The sequence below is a fragment of the Heterocephalus glaber genome, unplaced genomic scaffold (genome assembly GCF_053883595.1).
Source record: "Heterocephalus glaber isolate CG9 unplaced genomic scaffold, H.glaber_assembly_v1.0 deba00001444, whole genome shotgun sequence".
Taxonomy (NCBI): Eukaryota; Metazoa; Chordata; class Mammalia; order Rodentia; family Bathyergidae; genus Heterocephalus; species Heterocephalus glaber.
Window position 1 is genome coordinate 3,539,460 of NW_028258297.1, and position 15,765 is coordinate 3,555,224.

General features: G+C 56.6%; 1 protein-coding gene across 2 annotated transcripts in view; it reads left to right on the forward strand.

The window, feature by feature from the left end:
- Positions 1–15,765, forward strand: part of Celsr1 (cadherin EGF LAG seven-pass G-type receptor 1) — a 111,329-nt gene that overhangs the window by 49,145 nt on the left and 46,419 nt on the right. For both annotated transcript variants that reach the window (XM_013072446.3, XM_004845379.4), the window contains exons 3-4: positions 11,080–11,302; positions 14,401–14,516. In XM_013072446.3, coding sequence (XP_012927900.3) covers positions 11,080–11,302; positions 14,401–14,516 — 339 coding nt within the window. The remainder of the gene's footprint in view (positions 1–11,079; positions 11,303–14,400; positions 14,517–15,765) is intronic.

The window sequence follows — 15,765 nt, forward strand, 5'->3', positions numbered from 1 at the left end:
GCAGGGTGAAGAAGAGGGCTACCGGCCCCAATCTGAGAGGGATGGGGAGAGAGAGCTGCTCTCCCAGTTTCTCAGCCTGCGAATGTCCCAGAATAACCTGTTTTCCTCTCTCCTCACCCCTCTCACTCTCTAAACATTGCGGTTTTTGTTAAGGTCCGTGAGGATGTGGCCCTGGGCTCCCAGTGGGGATGCGGCCTTCCTTTTTCCTGTCTCCTGGCTTCCTCCTCTGCGTCCTTCTGTCTGAAGCATGTTCCCTCCCAGCCACCTGTCTGTCAGGTGCCCCCCATCAACATCTGCCCCGGTTGCTGTCCCCCGCTCTGGGAAGGGTCTGCAAGGCTTCTGTACCAGTGGTGTGTGTGGGTTTCCTCCTGTGGAGCTGCCCAAGTGCCTTGTTTATTCCTTGCTCCGCTCACAGGGGTGAGGTTCCCTGGCCTCCAGGTCACCGTGCCTTGGACGACGGTGACTTGCTGAAAGGGTTTACTGAGCGTGTCACTGAGCTGGTTGGTCACCGGTTGAGATGATGCTGCCTGTACAGTCTCACTCAGTTCTCACGTTGGCTCTGTGGCCCCATTTTATAAATGGAGTTGCAGCACAGAACATGAAAGCATTTTTCTGAGCGGCTCTCAGCCAGGGGTGATTTTGCCTCTCAGGGGACATAGGACAATTTCCAAAGATGGCTTTGGTTGTCACAGCTGGGGGAGCAGAGCTACAAGGTGCTGCTCAGCATTCTTCAGCGCACAGGATGGTCCCCACTACAAAGGCCCGGTTCCGCATGTCTGTGAGCCGTGTGAACCCTGGTGGTTCCTCCCTCTCTTCGGAACTGGATGCCCTGTGAGGGCAGGTGCCGGGATCTTCTGTCCACCAGTGCGTCCGCACAGCCAGTGTGGTGCAGGCACACGGTAGGCATGTGGGTGGGTGGATTCAGCATACAGCAGGCACTACGTGCGAGTGTGTGGCACACATTAGGCACGGTGTGCGGATGAATGGTGCATACAGCAGGCACTGTGTATGGTGCCCACAGTAGGTTCTGTGTGCAGACGAGACTATCAGGAAAGCTGCCCCTTCCCACATGGGCCAGAGTGCATCCATGAGGCCAGCCATGGGTCCTGTGCTGCGGTCAGAGCGTCAGCTTTTCGGCTTCAATACTGACCTGGAAGGGACAGAGCCCCTGGCTGGCTTCTGAGTCCCTTCCCAGGATGCTGAGTACCCTGTGACTGGTGCAGATGTGCAGGTGCCCAGGCCTGCGGCAATGAACAGGAACACCCACTTCCCGTGTCCTGCATTCCTGTGAGGCTGTCCCCTCTCCCTGTCCGCTTCACAGTGTCCTGGAACAGGTGACTGACTGCTCTGGACTGAAGTCTCCCATGGGTATACCCCTGAGTGGCAGCTTCCTGCCGCTATTGAGGGGCTCTGCTGTAAGCTCAGTTCAGCTGTGTTTGGGTCCAGGAGGAAGACATGGGCCAGTGTGTCACTGTCCTTCCTGAGTCTGGGCACCCCCATCCCGGGGGCTCCTGGGCTTGGTCTTCTCTGTTAAGGTTAAGTTTATCCTTGACCTCTGCGTGTGGGACCCCTGGGCCCTGTGTCTACATTTCAGAAAATCACACCAGTGGTCCATCCTCATGTGGCTGAGGAGCATGGTGCCCGTGGCTATCCCTAGGCTCCACACACCCAGGATGCCTGGTCTGTGAGCGTGGCCAGGTGCTTCCTGAGGTGGGTTTTCCTGGGGTGGGTCAGTGCCTGGGAGACTTTCAATGGTGCTGGCTTTGTGGTCAGCACCAACTGTCCAGGGCTAGAGGCAGGTTTGAGGCCAGAGCAGTGTTTGGTGTAAAAATTGAATCACCTGTCTGCTTGCAGAGAATTTTTTAGGATAAATTCTGGCTTTCTCTGATCCTGTTGTTAATGCAGACAGGGCTCTAACTCTGCATTCTTTCTCGGATTCACTTAGCAGAGCGGTGGCGTTTCTATCACCTGGCAATACCTTAATGCACAAAACAACCCCGAACCCAGATCCTGCACTTCCCTGTGCATTTGCAGAGGTTTCGCTCCATCTGTGCTGAGCTGTGTCCCGTGGTCCTGTGGAGCGATGTCCCCTGAGCACAGAAGAGATGCTGCTGGCCAGTGCAACCCACGTCAGGATTGCAGTCAGTAGAGTATTCAAGCAAAGCTGAACTTAGTCTTTAAACCCAAGAGTTAATTATCACTAACGTGAAAATCATTACATGGCCTGCAATTAAAACCTCAAACAAAGCAGGAGCAGCATCCTTCCCCAGGAAAATGCGCTTCTCAGATATCCGGATTGCTCAGCCTTTCTCTCTTCTTGGCCCCACTCGTGTCTGTTGCTGTGGGGGGACTGACTCCGAATGGCTGGACGTTGTTGTGTATCTGGGTGACTTTGTTTCCTTCTAAACCACGTGCCCCAGGAGTAAGGCTGGGGAGTCACCTTTTAGGGGCCACTTTAGCTCATGAACAGTGGCTCATTGAAGTGGGGAAGGTCGAGAACAGTGCCCTGCCTGGGACACAGTGTCCTCAAGTGGGGACTGGGGTGGCCTGAGCGGCAGGGGGTATGCAGCACCTGTCACTCAGGCCCAGCCCCCCTGGCTCCCCAGCTGCGCAGGTGTGTCCCCAAGTCAGCACAGCACAGCAGTAGATAGGTGGGGGTCGTGGGTTTTGCCTCTGGAATGCGTTTTTTACTCATATTCTGAACAAAGGGTGTGTCTACAGTTCTGGGAATTTGCTTCAAAGACGTTGATGAAGTCCTCGGAGGAGGCTGCCCTGGTCACAGCCCGAAGCCTCTGCTCCTCCCCCAGCTCCCTGGGCAGTGGGCAGGGTGGGCAGGTGTCCCTCACCGGGGGCCCTTCCTGGTCGTCTGGCCAGGTGGGAGGGCCCAGGCCAGATCAGGGAGGGGACTTGGTGCCCAGAGAGTCACCAGGCCGTGGGCAAGAAACCAAACAAAGCTGAAGACTCCCCGGGGAGGGGTCTGAAGGAATGGGGAAGAAGGAAGGGTTCGGGGACAGGGACGGGGCAGGGGCAGGGGCAGGGGCAGGGGCAGGGGCAGGGCGTGCGGACAGGCCAGAGGCAGTCTGAGCAGGATGAGGAAGGCAGCTCAGACCTTCGTAGAAGGAGCCTCCCCTCACCGCACTAGGCCTTTTAGGTGTTGGGACAGCTTTGGGGGCAAGGAGATAGGAATCCTGTCCTTCGAGGATGGATACACAGCTAGGGAAACCGAGGCACGGTCAGGAGCTTGCTTAGGATACCTCTGTCCCTGGCAGTGGTGCTTCGGGAGTTTAGTGGAAGGGGTGTTGCCCCCCCAGGTCTGTCCCCTGCATCCCCTCCCACAGTGCAATTTTTGGGAGGTGGGATGCTGGGCTGGTGTAGGTTTCACGTCTGCCCCTGCCCTGGCAGCTGTGTGACATTATCCTCTCTTAGCCTTCGTTACCCATCTGTACAGCCAGGTGCTGAGACCTGCCCTGCAGGGAGGTTATTGGTGACAGCGCCCTGACGCTGGAGGAGAGGCTGCTGCAGAGGGCACCTGTCTGTCTGAGTAGCTGGGGGTGCATCGTGGCTGTGTGGTCTTGTCCTGTCTGTCCATCTGTCTCTCCATCACCTACCCAGCTGCCCCCTGCAGCTCTGATGCTGGACCAAGGACCCAATGGCTGCGGCCTCTGCTGCTCTTGCTTCCATCCTGGGGCTGTCAGGGGCACTGGACTGCTTGGTGTGGCCTTGCCAGGCCCACAGTCCCCTGGGGCTTTGTGTGCAGCCTCCTGTGTGGCAGAGGCCTTGGCCAACAGGGCTGCCGTGTGGCCACACAGCAGAGGGCTGGGTTCTGCCTCGGCCTGCTCTGCAGTTGCCCTGTGTGTGTGCACAGGTGTGCATGGGCATGGGTGAGTGTATTTGCATGCATATGTGTCGGGGGCCCAATGGGTCTTTCTTAGGTCTGGTTGGAGTTCTCTCTGTTGGGCAGGAGCCCCAGGTCCAGATGCAGCTTCAGCTGTGCCCACCATTGGGACTTTGACCCTTATGGACTGCCCTCCCTCCCCGACATCCCTCCCCTGCTTTAATGCCCACACCTCTTTCCTGCTTCCCCTTCATTTTCCCATCTGCTCCGAGACTCTTAGGTCCTTTTCTTAGTTTTCCTGCGCATTTGACCTTTTTACCCCAGATGGGGACTCCACAAGGCAGGGATCTGTTTTGTTTTCTCTTGTCATGCCAGTGCCCATGCTGGATGGTTGGACAGTGGAGGAGTGAGTGGATGGCTTGGTGGGTGGGTGTATAAATGGATGAGTGGATGAATGGAGGATGAAGAGGTAGTTGGGTAGGTGAATGGGTGGATCAGAGGATGGAGGCTAAATAAATGAGTGGGTGAGTAGGTAGGTGGTTGGCGAGTAGCTGTATAGGTAGACGGATGGATGGATGGATGGATGGTAGGTAAGTGGGTGAGTGAATGGGTAGATGAATGGATAGATGGATAGGTGGAGGGATGAGAATGGAAATATGGTGGGTATTTGGAAGAACAGTGAATAAGTGGGTGTGTAAAGGATGGATGGGCCAGCGTGGGCAGCACTTCATCATTTCTGGTGGACACCTCCCCTTTCCCAAGCCCTGTAATGGCCCCCTGTTTTGTCCATCTTTGTGTTTCCTGTCATCCTGAAGCTTCTGCCCTGCCTTTAGGGTTGCCTCTTCTTTGTTAAGACGCAAGGTCTCTCTTCACGTCCTGACATCCAGTGTTACAACTGAGCTCTTCGGTGCGCTTTGTGCCGTACTCCGGGTTAGTGTGACTGTGCCTAAGGACCCCACTGCACCTGTCCACACTGTGATCCCCAGGCTCTGTCGCCCACCCCCGTTTCTTCGCTGCTCCTTGTCAATTGTTAATCCTGCCTCAACTTCCGGCTTCCACGCTTTGTGCCTGAGTTCTACTCTTTCTGGCTTTGGAAATTCTAGTTTTTCTAGTTCAGAGTCCTTAGCTATTTCTTAGACTAGGAGGGGATCATCTTTTTATTTGCTTAAAAACTGAAGTTGGCAAAGCTTGATCTGCCCTTCCCCTTCGGGGAGTGTCTCCTGTCCCTCCTGGCGGTTGGGTGGGGGTGATGAGAAGGCTGTGCTCTCTGCCTGCCGGGCCAGGCCCTGTGGGTCTCTGTCCCCTCTCCTGGGCCACCTGGGCGTGGTCTCCCCTACCCCCACCCCTCCCTGATGAGGCCCAGGCCGTCTGTTTATCCCCCTTCCTTATTGGTGGCCTGACAAGCTGCACACCCACCCCTGTTTCCTCCCTGTTGCAGGTGGGCCATGTGCCTGAGCCCGGGGGAGTTGGGGCATTTCCAGGGGCCCAGCATTCCTCAGGCCCAGGGTCGGTGGCTCTGCTAAAGCCAGCCACAGTCTGGTCAGGCAGGGCAGTGTCCTGGCCACAAGGCTGGTGTGGAGCAAGTGTCCAGTGACAGGAATGTGTGTGAGGTCATGGAACCTTGGCTGTTGGGAGCTGCTTTTTGTTTGTTTGTTTGTTTTTTCATATCCAGTCTCAGGGTTTTTTCTTTGTTTTTGTCATACGAGAGATTGTATCCAGAGCCTTCACCCTGAACTGCCCCCTCCCTGTTTCTATTTTGAGACAAGGTCTAGTTAAGGCGCTGGATAGCCCAGGCTGAGCTTCAACTTGTAGTCCTCCTGCCTCAGCTTCTAGAGATACATGGGCCACCATGCCTGCCTGAGCTCTTGTTTTTGCAGCTGAGAATGTTTCTGGGGCTCAGGATACGGCTCAGTGGTAGAGCACTTGCCTAGCAAGGCAGAGGCCTAGGGTTCAATCCCACCACTGCCAAAACAGGCTTTCTGTAGCGTTGTTCCCGGCATTTCTCTTGAGGTCTTTGCATTTGCTGCCATAGTGGGGATGCTGAGACTCGGGTTCCCCTGTGCCCCAGGTGCAAAGCTCATGGTGTGCCCCATGAATTATTGAACTGAGCTATCCAGTTGCTACTGAACCTTACCCTGGCGTGGCTGGGCCACTGGCAGTTGTGGGGGTGTAGGTGGGAGGTGCGTCCCTTTCTCCAGGCCCGAGAATGACTTAGTGAGCGTTTGAGCCCATGCAGAATGCTAGGCTACCAGGGGAATACCAAATTTATTTTTGATGAGAGATCCTAGAAAAGGACAGATAAGTGGAATCCTGAAGTACACAACCTGGGGACATTTATTTCATTAAAACAGCATCTCTTATAAGAGCAGTATGAGAAAATGAAAGACTTAGTACTAAGTTTGATGCTAGTGATTGACCTAAAATACAATGGTTTAAGAATTATAAACCATCACAGTGTATCTCTCTCCAGGTCACCCTTGCACTGGAGGGGTGGTGGCCTGGGGATGGCTGGCCCAGGCCCCGAAGTCAAGGTCCTCTGGGTGGCTGGCCAAGCATGTGTGGGCCTGGAGGAGCATTGGGTGATCACAGGTTCCATGAGGTGGCTGGCTGCTGTGGACAATGGTAGACCCTGGGGTGGCCTGAAAGAAGGGAGGAGAACCTAGAGATGAGGCCACGCCCCAGCAGACTCTGTGGGCCAGAAGCCTGGATGCTCACATACAGTGGACCCTCGACTAAGGAACTCTATTCATTCCGCCGGGCTGCTTGTAATTCATCCATCAATTGAAGGCTCAGGCTCCTCTCCACAGCCTTCAAAGTCTCTTTCCTGTACACAGGCAGATCTCAGTGTCCTTAGAGAGACACTGGCCCAGGATTTCTTAATGAACCCCCCACAGGAAAGGATGTTGTCATGTTGTTTCCAGAACTCTTTAAGGGTTAAATCTGTATATGAGACCATCTGAAAGCACAAGCAGCCAGCATTCAAGTCGTAATTCAAGACTTTGGTCGTAAGTTAAAACTAAAATTCCAGTCATAACCCAAGTTGTTCGTATGTCAGACCAGTCGTAACTCTAGGGTCCACTTACAGAATGGCATGCTCAACTGTACAGTTAATTCTTCATCACATTAATGTGTTTCCCCCACTGCCAGAATCCAGTACAGGAAGGTGCAGGTCTGAGACTTCAGGGATTAAGTGCAAGCCTTAATCATCTTCAGGAACCGAGGGATCTGGCATTTCCTGACTTCATCCCACAAGCATTTGGTGTACTTTGCTGCATGCCAGGCTCTCCCCGGATGTCCCTTCCTTGTATGTGCTCATCCAGCATCCTACTCACAGGAGACCCCTACTGTATGCTCTGTGTTCTTAGACTTGGCCCCAAGGAGACCCTGCACTGCACCCCCAGAGCCTGGAAGACACAGGGAGCACACAGTCTCCAGTGGGGTGATGGGGGAGCAGAAGGGGTGAGCTCCAGGCCTCAGAGACGCTGGGTCCTGAGTGCTGGTGCCCTGACATGCTCAGGAGGCCCTGGAGCTTCCCTGGGCATGTGCCTCAGAGGAGGGGACACAGGGCGGCCTCTGGGCCTGGGGAAGCAAGGCAGAGGCCAGTGGAGAAGACTTGGGGGTGATCACAGTTGGGTTCCCTGTGTTGGTTGGGGGAACAGCTATAGGCATTCAGGGCCTCTGGGGTAACTTGGATCCTGACACCTAGGGCAGGGGACAGCAAAAGGCAGGATGGGGGCCTTGCTGGAGGGCAGGCATGGGGAGGCAGGGTCTTCGTGGAGGGAGTGTCTGAGCCAGCAGGACTGCTGCATTCTGAGCTGCTGTTGCCAGCATCCTGTGCAGAGGCGGCAGATGTGTGAGGCGCTGGTGGGGTGCAGGCCTACCTTGGGTTGGTGATGTTGGAAGTGACACTAGGGTGAGTGTGCAGGACTCTGGAGATGGTTGGGGAGGGTTGAGGGGCACAAGGGGCAAGGACAGGGGTGGTTCCGAGACCTAGGCCTGCACGGATGAGGGACCTCATGCTGTGTGGGGGACCCCGAGGGGAACTGGCTTGTCAGCAGCAAGGCCTGGCCTTGAGGTGCTCGAGACAGCCAGGGGAGAGGGCTTGGCCGTTGGGGAGGTGGGGGGCTGCACCCCCTCTCCTGGTCAAATAGGATGAGAGTAGCTAGGCAGGGGGCCCAGCCCTGAGGAAGGGGACCTGGGCCTGGAGAGCCACTGAGTGGAAGGGGTATCCTCAGGGAACACTGCAGTCTCAGGAGACTGTGTTTGCAGAGGCCAGAAGGTGCCATGGTTGCAATTCTGACACAAACACAGGAGGCCACTGTGGTGGATTAAGTCTCTGTCTGCACAGAGTGCAGCCTCATTGGGAAGTAGGGTCTTTCTGGGTGTAGTGAGTTCGAGTGCTTGAGGTGAAATCATCATGGACTTAGGATGGAGCCTCAAGTCCAGTGGCTGGTGTCCTCGTAGGAGAAAGGACAGGGGGTTTGACACCCAGGCAAGATGGCCACGGTGAGGCAGAGTGTGACAGAGTGACAGGGCCACCAGCCAAGGACGTGGGAAGCCACTGCCCTGTCCTCCCGGAGCCCCCCTTGAGCTCCGACTCTGGCTGCAGAACTATGAGAGGTACGTGTCTGTGGTTCTATGGCCCTGTTTTCTGTTTTTTGGTTTTGTTTTTGTTTGGTACCGGGGATCGAACTCAGGTCCTTGTGCTTATGCAGCAGGAGGTGAAACCACTGAGCTAAATCCCCGGCCCTCTACGGCCCTGGTTTGTGGCCATCTGTCTTGGCACCCAGGACACAGATGGGCTCCTTACCAGAAATGAGAGAAAGAAGCAGGCCACATCTTCATTCTCACGAGACTTGAGGGACAGGATCGCTCGCTGTTGGGGTCAGTGTGACCTTTCTGTGGGATGCGTCAAAGGCAGCTGAGGATCCACTGTCCCTCCATAGGACCCCCAGGAGTGGGTTTGTCGCCTTCCTTTCCAAGGTGGCCTGAGACCCCAGCGGGAGCCGGGCATGCAGTGCGGGTTCCAGTCCAGCCCAGCAGCATGGAGGAGAGCTATCCTCCCTGGCCAGCCTCCTTCCTCGGGCTTTAGACGGGAAATCCTGGGCCCTCGGACAGGAAGTGGCCCAGCACTCAAGTGCAAGGTCTGAGGGTGCCATGTCACGATCTCTGGCCAGGGTGAGACTAGAAAGCACAGGCTGGTGGGGTATGGGCTGGGCCTGCCTTGCACCCAGGAAGTTTGAGCAGGAGCATGGCCTCCAAGCTCTGGGGCTCCTGGGAAGATGCAGCAGGGCTGCCGGGGCCTCTGTCCTTGCAGCTGGTGCGCATGGAACTCACAGGTCCTCTGGTCCTCTCAGGGTGATTTTATTTTCCAGGAAGGGCTGGGCTTGGCTGCCAACTGGCTAACCTGGCCTGCTGTGCACACACTTGCAGATGCCTCCTAGCTTTTGAGCAGGCATGAGAGAATTTGACAAGGCTGAAGGAAGAGAAATACATCTTAGGCTACAGGCTTCAAATTAATGCAGGGAATTTACAAGTGCTGCATACTGCCAAGCAGGAAACAGGAGTACCCACCTGCACATATGAGTGTGCATGCATGTGTGTGTGTGCATGTGAGAGTGTGCCTGTGTGAGTGTCGGTGTGTATGTTTGTATGTGCACGGATGTAGGTATATGGCTGAGTTTCAGGTGTGAGTGTGGAGGTGTGGGTGTGTGAACCTGTGCATGAGGATGAGTCCACACCTGAGACCGTGGGTATGTCCACGTGTGGGAGTGTGTGCTACAGTGCAAGTAGGTGGGAGCAGATCTGTGTACAAATGTGGGGGTGCGGATGTGTGCATGCCTGGGGTCCCCTTGGTCAGCCCGATGTGTGCTGGGCAAGGCTGGGCAGCACCAAGAGAGAGGGGACACTTCGCCTGGTCAGAAGCTCCGCTTGTTTCTGGTGATTGTCACAGGGATTCAAATCAGGCCCTTCTGCTCCTCAAAAATGGGGGTGCTGGAGGTGTGCCCCTGGGTGTCAGGGGGACCCCGAGACCTGCTGAGACTCAGCTTGGGAGCAGCCTCCCCGAAACACAGAGGCGCTGTGGCAAGAGGCTCCCCTGAGCCAAGCGGGGGCTGGTGGCCTGGCCTGGCCCTCAAGGACACCAGTGCTGGGCCTGCTGTGCCACCTGGCCCTAGCCCTGCGACGAGGGCACTGTCATGGCATATGTGGAAGCTTCTGGGGCTGGGTGACCACTGGGGGGTGTCTGAGTGCAGCATCTCTGCTGTGAGCCAGTAGCACCCCAGACCCTCAGTCCTGCTGGGGTACTGGGGTCCACTCACTGCATCTGATTTCTTTTGACGGTAGAGTCTGACGTCCTCCTTTTCCCACCTGTTGCCTTGCATGAGTCCACTGTGGGGTGAATGTTCACAACCCACCCAGCTTTGGATATTGAAGCCTCAGTTTCCAACGTGACCTCATTCTTGGGGAGGTGATGAAGGTTGAGTGAGGTGTGTGGGTGGAGCCATGGCGGGATCCACCCATCTCTGTCCTTCCAAGGAGAGCCGGGGAGCCAGCAGTGCTGGCCTGGGGCGCTGGAGAGAGGCAGCTGGTGTCCCTCCCTGGCCATTGCCCTGGGAAGCTTAAGCCTCCCACCACGGGCTGGATCAGGCTTTGGGGAAGGGCCACTGCGTAGCGCTGCCTCCCCCAGGGGACCCATAGTGGAGGGACAGATGTGACCACAGGCGAGTTGGGATCACAGCTGTGCAGAGTCAGCATGGAGGCAGCAGGTACGGAGGCCCTGATGGAACATTTCCGGCCCAGGGTGCTTTCTGTAGCCAGCAGTCACCCAGCAGGGGGATGTGGAGGGGCAGGAGACCTTCCCGTCTCAGCCTGAGCAGTCCCATTGTCGGGGAGAGGCTGCTCAGCTTGTGCAAAGTTTGGGGTCAGATCCTGCACATGTCTCCTGGTGTTTGCGGATCTGGTGGGCCAGAGATTTGGTCCCCTGACACTCAGTGGGGGAGAACTCCAAGGGGAGGGGAGGCAACCCAGTGGCCCAGCCCCCAGGCCACCAGAAGGTGCTGCCCTCCCCATTGTACGTGACTGCCAGGTCTGCCAAGGCCCAGGGGCTGCGGAGGCCACATGGTGTCGTGGCCTGGGGGCCGGGTCCTCTTTTTCCTCCTGCAGCCGATAGTGTAGTTTAGTGGCTTGCGGTGGCCCAGTGGCTCCCCCTGGCCTCCGTGTCACCTCTCGTCTTTGTCCCCCAGGGGAGCACTGCCAGGTGAACGCCCGCTCCGGCCGCTGTGCCAATGGCGTGTGCAAGAACGGAGGCACCTGCGTGAACCTGCTCATCGGCGGCTTCCACTGCGTGTGCCCCCCAGGCGAGTTCGAGCGGCCCTACTGTGAGGTCAGCACGCGGAGCTTCCCGCCTCAGTCCTTCGTCACCTTCCGCGGCCTGCGCCAGCGGTTCCACTTCACTGTCTCGCTCGCGTAAGTGTGCGTGCCCCATCCACGCGGGTCCCTCATGGGGCTCACACAGGCTGGCTTCTCCTTCCTCTGGGTCGCAGCGTAGGTGTCCTCTGCAGGTGGTCTTTGGTGGTCGGGTGGCTCTGGTAGGTGCTGGCTTCAGTGGAGCAGTCCGGGGGCCCCAGGCTGTGTAGCAGGGGGTGAGAATTTCAACTGTGGCAGTGGACAGGGAGGAGGTGAGGGCTCTTGTGTGCCTGAGGCAACTGTGGGTGGCCCAGCATTCCTGAGGAGGCCAGAGGCGTGGGAAAGGGACCCTGAGTCAAGAGAAAATCTCCCGGCCATCACTGGGCCATCTACCTGGTCCTCCTTTCACCACGAGGATGCAGGCTGACTGTGTGCTGTGGTTATTTTATTTTCACCTTTCTCCTTCCCAGAAAATTAGATTTAATTGAACTTTTTAAATCAACTGTAATCTGAGCACTCAGGAGGCTGAACAGGAAGATTACCGCAAGTTCGAAGCCAGCCTAGTGAGTTGAAGGGCAGCCTGTACTGCATAGCAAGACCTGACTCAAACAAGCAAAGAAACAAAATTTTCCAGTTTAAAGTCTTCCGTCCCGTGTGAGTTAGCAGGATAAAGTAGATCTCTACTCAGTGGCCTGGCCAGTGCTTGGGTGGTTCTCCAGCTACCGCAGTGTCCTATAGGAGCTCCCTGTCCTCTGTCCTCCTTGGAGCGGTCACCTCCCCAGCGTTGCCCCAGCTCATCATTCTGCCCACTGAGCACCAAGTCCTGCTCTGCACAGGGGATGCTGCCGTGGACCCCCGATCTCTCTGTGCCCCCTGCAGCTTCTGTGAGTGTCACCCACCTCTGTGGAAAGAGCCCACGTCTCCTAGCAAGCACTCGGCAGCATGTGACAGGCATGAGTTTGGGGTGTGTGATTCTGGCCTGTTTGTGCCCATGGTCACCAGGCACGTGGGTGTGGTGGCAGCCCATAGTCATGTGCATTCCGATGACCAGTAGTGCAGCTCCGCTCCAGGAGTCGACTCAAAGGGTGACCAGAAGTCCTGGTGCCAGAGGGTGATGGGTAGCCTGTGAAAGTGCTGGAAGTCGCCAAGGGAAGCCTGCTGGCTCCCGACGCAGAGAAAGCAAGTGGAAAATAGTAATGTCTGCCAGTTACAGTTACAGTGGTGCACACCTGTCATCCAGCACTCTGGGACGCTGAGGCGGGAAGATCAGAAGTTCAAACCCAGCCTGGACAAATTAGCAAGATCCTGTCTCAAAATTAAAAAAAAGAAAAAAAAAAAGAAAAAATTAAAATGGGCTTGAGCAGTAGCTCTGTGTGAAAGCCCTGGGTTCATCCCCCAGTATTGAAAGGAAAACAAAAATGGTAACGCTTAGATAGGTGTCTGAACAATGCAACACGACAGGCTCACCTGTCACGTCAAGTTTTCCTAGGGTTCTTTGATGCGGTGAGAATTTACAGGCCACTTTGTGCCCGACTGACTTCAAAGGCCAAACCATGACCAGTCCTCCCAGACTTTCTCGGGGGAGCCAGCGTACCCCTGGGCAGTAGTTGCTGGGGGGCAGGTGCCCCAGGAGCTGCTAAAGGCTCTCGCCCCAAACTGAGCTAGTGCTCTGCAGGGCTGGTGGCTCTGGCTGCATAGCCTTGTCTCAGGTGGCTCCCTTCCCAGCCCTTCTCCTCTTTCCAGTTTCTGTTTGCAGAGTGCGGGCTGCAGAGCGGCCGGGCAGGTGGGCTCGGTGCCCAGCACCTCTTATTCCCCACTTTGTTCTTTCCTCCTGCTGCCCTGGGTCCCTCCAGCCTCGGCTTCTGTTTCCTGCCTCCCCTCCCTGGGCCCACTGTGTTCCTCTGTTCCCAGCAGTGGCACGCGCTCCCTCCCACCTGGGTCTACAGAGAGCCGCGGACACCGTCTGCATCCTGGAGCCTGCAAGGAGCCGAGTGGGCCTGGCCTTGCTCCGGAGCCCCCTTCCCGTTCGCACACCACGCCTGAAGACCCAGTTAGTGTGTGCTGATGGTGCTGGGGGTCTGTCTTCAGCCCCAGGCTCTGTGCCGCAGGACAGAGGTCTGGGTGGGACCTGTGGGTTTGTGACCTTGGGGGGAAAAGGCCAAGGTGAGCTGCATGAGCCTGGCTCCCACTGACCTGATGCAGTGAGACGTCACAGGAGGATCCTCGTAATCTCTGTAATGTTCATTCTGGGAGCTCCAGGTCCCTGGAACTGGGGGTGTTGGGGACGCTTAGTGTTCCAGGGGGTCTGAAGACCCCATCAGGACCATGACAGGGAAGGAGAAGGGTTTCCGAGTGGCAGGTGGCCTTTGTCAGAGGAAGTGGCTTTTTTGGTTTTTGACTGCTTAAAGCTCTGGCAGTTCTGCTCTTCACATTCACGCCTTCGTCGGTACGTTCAGCCGGACCCGGCTCTGGGCTCCAGGATGCAGTAGCAAGAGCCCCAGTCCCTCTCTTTAGCATCATTCTTTCTTATGAACAAATGCGGATTGCAGGATAATTTCAGAAAGAAATCTAAAATGTAGCAAGCTGACAGGGCAGGGGTGCAGTTCGGCTGTAGTGAGTCAGGGAGGTGCAGTTGCATGGCTCCTGAGGGTCTGCACACCAGGGAAGATTATAACTGCAGAGGGAGTGCCAAGTGCAGAGGTCCTGAGGTCTTTATAACCTGTGTTTGGGAGCCAAAAGGCAGTGGTTTGGCTGGAGTGGGATGGTGGGTTCAAGGGGAGGCCCCAGATGGTTCTTCTGCACCAGCATCCCTGAGTGAGCGGGTGCCATGTCCCTGTGCCCTGGTGTCCATACATGGGCATGTTTCCAGGAGGAGAATTCTCGCTGCCCCAGAGCATCTGTGGTTGGTTTATCTGCTGTGTGTCATCTTTCTCAATCCTTGTCCACTGATAGTCGGTCACATTCTACAGGCAGTTGTCACTAAAGTCCTGCAGGGCTTCCAGTTTGTTAATCAGATCAATTCCCCACATTAAGAAAGTGCCAGGACCAGAATCTTTGCTGAACCGGGACAGCATCCACCTTCCTTGCCTGGCCACCTCGCCTCGGGATGACCTGGCGGCCCGGGGTCCTCATGTGACCAGCTCCGGCTTACCCCCCAGGTTCGCCACACAGGAGCGGAATGCCCTGCTGCTCTACAACGGCCGCTTCAATGAGAAGCATGACTTCATTGCGCTGGAGGTCGTGGGCGAGCAGGTGCAGCTCACCTTCTCCGCAGGTAGGGCCCTGTCGGCACTGTGCCTGTGCTCACTCCGCCCCACCGACCCTCTGAACCCCAGTTCTGTGCCTCGGATTGCCCTGGGAGGATCCGGAGCACCTGGAGCCATTCACTGCAGTGTTGTTTACAGTGCTGAGGAGAGGAGACAGCTCCTGTTTCCCAAACTGGGGAATCACTGCCTAAATTAGTGTGGGTGGCTAGAGAGTGATTTTCTTTTTCAGTACTGGGGGTGGAGCCCAGGACCCTGTGCATGTTAGAAAGTGCTCCACCCTTGAGCCTCAGCCCTGGGGCTGAGGATTGAAAATTCGGAGAAGACCATGAAGATCTTACCCTGGCTGATAACAGACTGCTTAGCAGATATGCAGAGGGCCTTCAGCCTCTGGTCTGTGTTTCCCTCGCACTATGAGGTGCTAGCTTTCTGTCACTGGGAAAAAGCATGGGGATAAACAGTGCATGAGAGGAGAGAGTTGGATCGGCTCACGGTTTTCCAAGCTCTGGGCCCGGGGTGAGGCAATGCAGGGCCTCATGCAGCCAGGAGCAAAGGGTAGGAGGGGCCAGGTCCCAGTATCCCCTCCAGGGACGGCCACCCAGCGACCCCGCTTCCTCCACCAGGCCCCAGCTCCTAAAGGGCCACTGCCACCCAGTGGCACCGTGGGCTGGACCTTGGGGGACACTTTCGCCCCACGCTGTAGCAGTGATTTTAGGGGTGAGTGAGGCCCACTCTTCCATTACGGGATGTTCAGCCAGGCGATAGGGAGGTCCTGTCCCTGGATCCTGCCCCTGTGGACCTCATGTGTATAATAGCAGCAGCCGGTCTGGGTTTCCTACCTGGCATGGAGAGATGGCAGCACTGTGACACCAGCTGACCATGTTGGGAGAGGCAACCCTGGCTTGCCAGGCCCGGGAGGGGACACTGCGTTCCCCCTGCATTCTTGGATGTCTCACTGGGGATGGTGTCCCTGCTGGGACCAGGCACTGGGGACCCTGTCCTCTCGTGCATGTGGAGTGACTCCCTTTGCCCTGCTTACCAAGGACTGTGTGCGGGACCCTCAAGGAGGTTCCAGAAATGCAGATTCCCAGCACCACCCTGGCCCATGGGAGCAGGATCTCCTGGGGAGAGTGCCGTAAACACCCCAAACCAAGACACACAAGTCGGGTGCACTAGGACCTTACCATGTAGCCTACTGTGTTGTGCACTTTAAAAAGCCAGGCCCAGTGGTGCAGCCTGTAATCCCAGCACTCTGGGGGG